General features: G+C 41.0%; 1 protein-coding gene across 1 annotated transcript in view; it reads right to left on the reverse strand.

The window, feature by feature from the left end:
- Positions 1-9,716, reverse strand: part of LOC115412788 (thrombospondin type-1 domain-containing protein 7B-like) — a 51,068-nt gene that overhangs the window by 41,002 nt on the left and 350 nt on the right. The window contains exons 2-3 of the mRNA XM_030125449.1: positions 8,458-8,724; positions 6,435-6,613 (exon numbers count right to left, since the gene is read on the reverse strand). Coding sequence (XP_029981309.1) covers positions 6,435-6,613; positions 8,458-8,724 — 446 coding nt within the window. The remainder of the gene's footprint in view (positions 1-6,434; positions 6,614-8,457; positions 8,725-9,716) is intronic.

A 9,716-nucleotide genomic window follows, 5' to 3' on the forward strand; every position in this document is an offset into this window, starting at 1 on the left:
TGTGGAATATCAAAAGGCCCCATCTGTCCACTTCTGGGGTGTTTTTGTCTTTGTTTCCTCACATGCATGTGGTTTATGTCAAGGAAAGGGCAAATCTTCTAAGGCAAACTATTTGATCCGACTAGAAACATCAGAGAATGAACAGGTCACCCAGAAGCCCCACTGGTTTCTGGGTAATAAACCTTGTCATTGAAGTGTGAGCAGAATATCAGTTTGTACAGGAGCCAACTGTGACGGGGGGGGGGGGGGGGTGGGGGGGGGGAATATGTGTACAAAAAAAAAAACTGATTCAAGACACAAATGGACCACAGCAGTTCCTTAAAGGGCAGTGGTTGGTCAAACTGTGTGTGTGTGTGTGTGTGTGTGTGTGTGTGTGTGTGGGGGGGGGGTGTCTGCATGATATTGGAAAAACTGACATTGCAATTTTTTTTTAACTCTGCAATATTTATTGCGATATGAAAACCTCCTCAGGAGGCTATAATCTGTGTGTGGTGTCTCCGTAAACGGTCCCACTCATTAGTTGTGTTTCCTGCTGTCGTGTCGACAGGTGGACGACACCGTCCACACTGTTCTTCAGTGTGTCAGGTCCCCAGGGTGAACTTAGATGAGAACATGCTGAGTTCATTTCCCACCTACATTGCAGGACCTGCGATGGGACTATTGTGCACACGTACATCATGATGTCGACGCTCAAACGATATATTGTGCAGCTCTAGTGTCTTCCCAGGGGGGTCATGGATCAGTCCTGGGTGTTGTTTTGTTCTTCAGGTTCAAACATGTATGAGGTGGAACTAATGTTCGATGGTTGGATTCACCCTGGACTCATTTAGTGGACGGACACCAAACCACTCTGTTACCATGGTGATCTGTCACTAGACAAAGAGTTTAGGTTTGGACAGTGGACAAGGACTGGACTGGAAAAGACCCATGGACACACAGGTTTGTGGTTTGGACCAGTTTGGACTTTTCTGTTCTCAGATGTCCAATGGAAACGGGCTCATGGACCCACTGGTACTGGTCACATGATCATCTGTGGAACCAACATGTGTTTGAGGGACTAAGAAAAGGAACTGGACTGGAGGAGTTCACAGACACTGTGGACGATCAAACAGCTCAAATAACTGACGAAGCTAAAAATAATCTAAATATAAGGAAAGTATTCAGTATTCATGAGGGGGGGTATGATTTAAGGGGGAAAATTAACTTTAAAATTCACTTAATACGCACAACTAGGAAGGGTTTTTGTGTTTCTGTCAGCGGGGTGAGACTGTGGAACAGATTTAATATAGAGTTAAAGCAACGACCGAGCAGGAAAGAATTTAAAAGGACGAACAAAGACACAGTTTTACAGACGTACAGGGATGAGGGAGGGGAGGGGGATGACTGGATGTGTTAAAGATGGACAAGTATGTGTATGTATATGTATGTATAGGTGTGTATGTGTGTGTGTGTATATATATATATATATATATATATATGTGTATATGTGTGTGTGTGTACAGATCTGTGTATGAATATGTATTTATATATATGTGTTTATGTAAATCATATTATATTTGTTCATAATAATATGAAGCCAGAAACCTAATTATTTACAAGTAAGTATCAGTCATTTTATGGTATATAGTATAGAGACGATTAGACTAGGAAGGTTATTATTGTTATTAATTATATAAGGAGAAGGGGTGGAGTTTATGAGTTCTACTGCTTCTCACTCCTTTTTCAAATATGTATTATATGTCTGATGTTTAAGTGTTTTGTCTATTTATTTTCTTCTGTTTGACATTCATATTTGAAATAAATACATCAATCAATGAGTCAATAATTGGACATTTCCTATTTTTTTTGGACAAATATTGTCTGGGAACAGACTGGGTGAGTTTATTTGGATTATTCAAACGAAAATCAAAATTATTTTTAACCTGAACAACAAATTATTCAAGGAAAAATAAAAAGTGTTGTTTGTATTATTTGATTTTTTGTGTATTGTTTATCATTATTATTATTATTTTTCTGTTGTTTGATTTTTTATTTGTGTATTGTTTATTATTATTATTATTATTATTATTATTATTATTATTTTTTGTTCCATATGTTTTGTATTATGTCTGTGTCTGAAATAAACGAACCTAACCTAACCTAACCTAACCTAATCTAACCTAACCTAATCTAACCTAATCAAACCTAACCTAATCTAACCTAACCTAATCTAACCTAACCTAATCTAACCTAATCTAACCTAACCTAACCTAATCTAACCTAATCAAACCTAACCTAATCTAACCTAACCTAATCTAACCTAACCTAATCTAAAATAATCTAACCTAACCTAATCTAACCTAACCTAACCTAATCTAAAATAATCTAACCTAACCTAACCTAACCTAACCTAACCTAACCTAACCTAATCTAACCTAACCTAATCTAACCTAACCTAATCTAAAATAATCTAACCTAACCTAATCTAACCTAATCTAACCTAACCTAATATAATCTAACCTAACCTAATCTAACCTAACCTAAAATAATCTAACCTAACCTAATCTAACCTAATATAATCTAACCTAATCTAATCTAACCTAACCTAATCTAACCTAATCTAAAATAATCTAACCTAATCTAACCTAACCTAACCTAATCTAACCTAACCTAATCTAAAATAATCTAACCTAACCTAATCTAACCTAACCTAATCTAACCTAACCTAATCTAATCTAACCTAACCTAATCTAACCTAACCTAATCTAACCTAACCTAATCTAATCTAACCTAACCTAATCTAACCTAACCTAATCTAACCTAACCTAAAATAATCTAACCTAAAATAATCTAACCTAACCTAACCTAATCTAACCTAACCTAACCTAACCTAATCTAATCTAACCTAATCTAACCTAACCTAATCTAACCTAACCTAATCTAACCTAACCTAACCTAATCTAACCTAACCTAATCTAATCTAATCTAACCTAACCTAATCTAACCTAACCTAACCTAACCTAATCTAACCTAACCTAATCTAACCTAACCTAACCTAATCTAACCTAATCTAATCTAACCTAATCTAACCTAACCTAATCTAACCTAACCTAATCTAACCTAACCTAACCTAATCTAACCTAACCTAACCTAACCTAACCTAATCTAACCTAACCTAACCTAATCTAACCTAATCTAATCTAACCTAACCTAATCTAATCTAACCTAACCTAATCTAACCTAACCTAATCTAACCTAACCTAATCTAATCTAACCTAACCTAATCTAATCTAACCTAAAATAATCTAACCTAACCTAATCTAACCTAACCTAATCTAATCTAACCTAACCTAATCTAATCTAACCTAACCAGTCAGGGGCGTTACTCCCAGCTGTGGGTCCCATGAACACATGAGCGCTGTGGAGCCTTCAGACATTCAGTATCTTCTCAGTCTATAACGTCACCTTCACTGAAACAAAACTGGAACTGAACGTACTTTCAGTGTCCGACTCCCCACTTCTGTTCCTCTGGGAAACAGTGGATCTTACACGACATTTTCACCACTTCTAACCTGTATCCACTGGACCCCCTCCACTGCTCTATGCCCCCCCACCCCCACAAATGCTGGGCCCATGAATTTGTCATGTTTACACCCCCACCCCTCCCTCATTGATGCCCAAGGTCAGAATACTGCTGTTTCTGTCAATAACAGTTAGAATTGCACCACCGTTCCAATCATGTTGGGGTTGGGGGGGGGTTCACAGAAGAAGAGTGCGACCCAGTGTTATTGGGGACCATTGTTTGTCTGTAAAGCATGGACTTCATCTGCATTGTATGAACCGGTTTGTGCGTTCACCCCAGCACATGCTAATGTCAGGAGCGGTATTCTCCTCTAGAGCTCCTTCTGGACATTCCTGCTTCTGGTCCAGTCTAAGGAGGAGGAAATGGAAATGGGTTTGTTTGCATCTGCTTTTGTTACGTCTTTAAATGGAAACTGAAGTCAATTACCCTAAGGTCCTTCAAGTGTAGATGAGCAAACATGGGACAAAAGTAGCGTGAGAAGGGCTGGAATCTGCACCAACAGCCTGTGTTGGTGTTAGAGGCTGACGGCGCAGACGGCAGCAGGTTGGGTTGGACGGAACTGAGGCTGGTTCCATGTGTCACAGCAACAGCAGCCTCCATCAGCTCTGTTTAACACTGGGCTGAACACTAGGACTATATGTACACTGCAAAAAAGGAACATGTCGATGGCCACAATACAAAACCTCCTGTCTGAAAAAATCCCTTTTGTCAGGAAACAAAAAAAAAAAAAGTTTAGTTTTATTATAGTATGGTCTTTGTTAAAAATATCCAAGCATATTCTACTGTTCTCAGACTCTCCTTCTATATCAGGGCTGTCAAACTCATGTTAGTTCAGTTCCACATTCAGCCTAATATGATCTAAAGTGGGCCGAACCAATAACATAATAGAAATAATGGGACAAGAACTTATAAACAATGTCAACACAAAATTTTTCTCTATGTTTTTGAGTGAAGAAAGTCAAATACCGTAATGAAAATGTTTACATCTACGAACTGTACTTGAACAGAACATGAACAAATACGAACAACCTGAAAATTCTGAAGAAAAATAAGTGCAAGTTTAACAGTATTACACCTCAGTTTATCATTTATACATGTTCATCACGACATACAGATCACAGTGGATCTACAAATACACAAAATATTTGGTAACAGACAGAATATTGGTAAAATTAGACATACTTCTCTTAAGACATTTCATATTGTTCATATCTGTTCAGGTTATTCACATTTTTTGTAAAAGACAACTCTGTAAATGTAAACATTTTGTGTAATTTTACTTTTTTTTACACTAAAACAAAGACAAAAATTAGCGTTTTTCATTATTTACAGGTTGTTATTGTATTTTACTGGTCTGACCCACTTCAGATTGAATTGACCTAAAATGGTTTTCACATCCTTGATTTTTAGTATTTTCATTATAATTTTGCATTTCACAAATTCATCCCAGGGGTCAGATTGGACCCTTTGGCGGGCGGGTTTTGGCCCCCGGGCCGCATGTTTGACACCTGTGTTCTATATGATGCGTTAACATATCATCCTTGTTCTCACCATCTAATGTGAAAACTCAAAATCTAAAAATTTGAAGATAGGAGGTTTTGTTTTTTGGCCATCGATATGACATAAACAAATTAACCTGAATGTGGAATATTTATCTGAAAGATCATTTTTGACATTTATTTATTTATTTATTCAGTCTTAATCTTGTTCAGATTCTTTGGCTTGTTCCAGTATTTTGCTCTTGTTCTACCACTGAGATATTCCAACTAATTTAAACTATATTTCCAATAAAAGCAGCTCCACTGTTGGAGGATGAGGATGGAGGACACAGGAACTGTTTACCCTCAACACATTTGGACTGGATTAGACAGACGGACCTGGAAATACACATATATGGAGTCAGTACATCTGCACTAGAACATATATACCATAAGTCGCTTTTCCATTGGACATCTGCTCAAAACTTTACTAATATTAACTAAATGTCGAAAAAACAAGTGCGTAATGTTGGTTTTTTTCATTAAATCACAAATGCGATGATTTGTTTATTTATTATCGCGAGATTACACGAGAAGTCATTCCATAAACATGGTGACGAACAAAAATATCATGTTTATTTACAGATATATTCATTATTATTACTAGCAGCATTGTACCCATGGTGTCATTGTATGATAGTATGAGTGGCTAAAATCTCCCAGCATACCTCACAACATTTGAATACGGACAATAAGTTGTGGCTAGTAGATAGTCAGATAATGTTTGTATTCATTTGGTGAGTTTGGTGGAGATCGGGCCTGTGAAGGCTGAGGAAAACCTGTACAAACGCCCTCCTGGGATGGAACATGGATCAGACGGACGGACAAAGAACGTGCATTATATAGTAGGATATATGACCCCTCCATCTTCTACTAAATTAAAAAATGATTAGTTTCCCTGTGTGTCCACACATACTGCACCATGTTTCTTTTAAAACTCTTCTTCTTCTCTTGTTGTAATGTCCGTCAACATCTGGTTTTTTTTATTTACATGAGTCTAGTTGTGGAAAAAGGTCTTTCCATTGCACTTTTGTGTGACATACCATTTATGCTGTGCCTGAAAAACCACCTCTTGCAGCACAAAAACTATTAATTAAAAAACAAGAGTTTTGGCGGAATTGTTGTTTTTTCCATTAGGTAAATTTTTATGCTCAAGTTATATTTGTGCAATTTGAAAGTCAATGGAAAAGAGACTACAGTTAAAAAATGTAACTATGCAGACTAGAAACGAGTCTATAACGCAGCAGATGAAGTGACTTGAACTTGAACCCAGTGCTGAGTTGAATGGTCTTCTCTTTGCAGTGTACTGTGTTAGCGCTGCCTCTGGTCCTTACCTGGTTCTTTAGGTCCAGTTTGGGGCAGGGCCGTCCCCCATTGAAGGCTTTCTCCCTGAGCCACTTGGACCTTATCTTCAGGCCGCTGCCACAGGATGCGCTGCAGGCGGACCAAGGTGACCAGTCGCTGAGTTTACAGTCGGATGGGCAGGGCACGTGGCACACCTCCACCATGAAGCCTGAAATTATGCAGACGGAGGGGGGACAAGTTCAGGTTTGGTCTGGACCACATTAATAATATCAGACAGTTGAACCGCTGGACTGTTTACCACAGACCTCGGACTTGGACGAAGGGAATCCAAAAGCAGATGATGTGTCTAACGAGTGTCTCATTGTTTCTGATTTAATAACCATCAACTTTAATCTGAGCTTTAATGAACATCTACATGATCATTGAATTAAATAAAGGAAACACAGGATTTATACTGAAAAAAACATAAAACACAGAGGATAATATTACAGTAAATGGTGATAAATCACTTCTGAAAAGGTTAAGCAGAAAATTTCACTTGGGAACTGACATAAAAGTAGCTCTGGGTCTTTAAAGGTGGGGTCTGAGATCTTCAAAAAATGGTTCCAGCAGCTACATTTTGAAAATACTCAGTTCAAAAGTCCAAACCCCTTTCTTCAGACGTCCCTCTGAAGCCACGCCTCCAGAGTACTGACACGCGCAATGCTTGTTCCCGAGGGTTCACGAGCGCTGTACAGCAGCAATTCACCAGCTGAGGCTCTGCCCTGTCCCCGTCCCCGTCCCCGTCCCCGGCCCCGGCCCCGGCCCCGGCCCTGGCCCCGGCCCTGTACGGTCCCAACTCGGGCTCCGACGCCGGCTATGGCCCCGACCCTGGCTGAGGTTATGTCCCCGGCTCCGCCTCCAACGCCGGCCTCAGCCCCAGCTCCAACCCCGGCTGAGGCTCCGGCTGGCGTATCCATGAGTACCTCCTTCAGTCTCCTCTAACCCCCCCACTCTTCCAGAACAGTCCCAGTTCAGACCTGTGGGACTAACGGTACATTTCCTACTGGTTTATGTTTGTGACTGAACAGTTTACTGGTGAACCTTCCATCCTAATAGAACTAATATATCCAGGTTCTGGCTTCACTTCCTGTACTTCACTTCCTCCAGCCTCTGGGAACGCTCGATTCATACTGGAAGAGGGGTACGAACAGAGGGGGGAAGGGGGGAGGGGCCAATGGCAGTTGAGTTTGATAGACATATCACCGTTCAATCATTTCCAGTGGGCACTCAAAATGATTGGATGGTGTTTTTTCAGTCCTGCCCATTCCACAGGTGACTGATTTTTTTAAATTTTTGTGTTAGAGCATTTAATTAATAATTTGTAATCGGGGTGTGAAGGGGATTTTTAGGAATATAGTAACAAATGCTCCAGAAAAACATCTCAGAGCCCACCTTTAAGGGTTAAACTGAAAAACAAATGTGTAACTCATGCAAAATTCAAACAGGATCAAAACATAACTCAGCTTTGGGATTTTTTTCTGAAATAAGGTCCCATTGGGCCAAATCAGAAGGGGGTGGGACTTGAACTGTCCACTGGCCTGTCCAGTGTGCTGCCCAGTGGACTGTCCACTAGATTGTCCAGTAGACTGTCCAGCGGACTGTCCAGCAGACTGTCCAGTGGTCTGTCTAGTGGACTGTCCAGCAGACTGTCCAGTGGGCTGTCCAGTGGACTGTCCAGTGGGCTGTCCAGTGGACTGTCCAGTGGACTGTCCAGCGGTCTGTCCAGCTGACTGTCCAGCGGGCTGTCCAGCTGACTGTCCAGTGGACTGTTCAGCTGACTGTCCAGTGGGCTGTCCAGTGGGCTGTCCAGCGGTCTCTCCAGCTGACTGTCCAGTGGGCTGTCCAGCTGACTGTCCAGCAGTCTGTCCAGCTGACTGTCCAATGGCCTGTCCAGTGGACTTTCCAGCTGACTGTCCAGTGGTCTGTCCAGTGGTCTGTCCAGCAGGCTGTCCAGCGGACTGTCCACTGGCCTGTCCAGCTGACTGTCCAGTGGCCTGTCCAGTGTCTTACCTGTGTCAGTGCAGACTGTGGGCTCCACTGGACGTCCCTGTGGGTCCATGCAGGCCACAGCTCTGTAGCGGAGCCCCTGTCCACACTCCTTGACCTGCCGGTGGCCCATCCAGCCCTGCTGTGAGCCTGTGGACGTGGGACCGGGTAGGACACACGCAGACCAGTTCCCAAAGGGCTGAGACAAAAACTCCTGACAGGGACAAGCCTCTGTGTCCTCCAGTGGATACAGCGTCTCGTTAAGGCAGTGCTCCTTCTTTTTACTGCGACCTGAGCAAGAAAGGGGAAACATTGGAGAAAACACTGAGTTTGTGATTAAAAAAAAAAAAGGAAACTGTTCGAAAGTAACAAACTCTGAGTCTAAGTTTGGAAAAATAACAGGTAGATAAAACTTTGTATGTAGGTGCTGCACAAAGGGTGAGATATATGTTACAGCCAAAACTCTATGTGGAGAAAGTTTGGAAAAAACACCAATGAATCAAACAGAAATGAAAAAATGAATTAAAAGCCAGTGAAAATATAAACAAGTAAAGAACAGCAACCAAACTCTGAAATGAATAAGAAATAATCACATCCATAAAACAGTAAAACAATAATAATAATAATAATAATAATAACTTAGAGAAACAGTGTTGACATGTGTGAGACAGGCTGAGCAGGTGTTTCTGAGCCACATGTGGGACAAGCAGTGTGTTTGTGTGGGACAGTGTGTTTGTGTGGGACAGTGTGGGACAGTGTGGGACAGTGTGTTTGTGTGGGACAGTGTGGGACAGTGTGTTTGTGTGGGACAGTGTGTTTGTGTGGGACAGTGTGTTTGTGTGGGACAGTGTGGGACAGTGTGTTTGTGTGGGACAGTGTGTTTGTGTGGGACAGTGTGGGACAGTGTGTTTGTGTGGGACAGTGTGTTTGTGTGGGACAGTGTGGGACAGTGTGTTTGTGTGGGACAGTGTGGGACAGTGTGTTTGTGTGGGACAGTGTGTTTGTATGGGACAGTGTGGGACAGTGTGTTTGTGTGGGACAGTGTGGGACAGTGTGTTTGTGTGGGACAGTGTGGGACAGTGTGTTTGTGTGGGACAGTGTGGGACAGTGTGGGACAGGTAATCATAATGCTGGAACAAAGTCTAGATTTTTAAACAATGTGCATCTTATTGTTGAGTTTATAAATATGAATAACAACTATTTGTGAAAAAAGAAACCTCAAATTTCAAATATTGTAATTAAATACTTTTAGAAAATCAGCTTTTTTTTTATTTGAGTCCATG

Source organism: Sphaeramia orbicularis, chromosome 21 (assembly GCF_902148855.1).
Source record: "Sphaeramia orbicularis chromosome 21, fSphaOr1.1, whole genome shotgun sequence".
Classification (NCBI taxonomy): Eukaryota; Metazoa; Chordata; class Actinopteri; order Kurtiformes; family Apogonidae; genus Sphaeramia; species Sphaeramia orbicularis.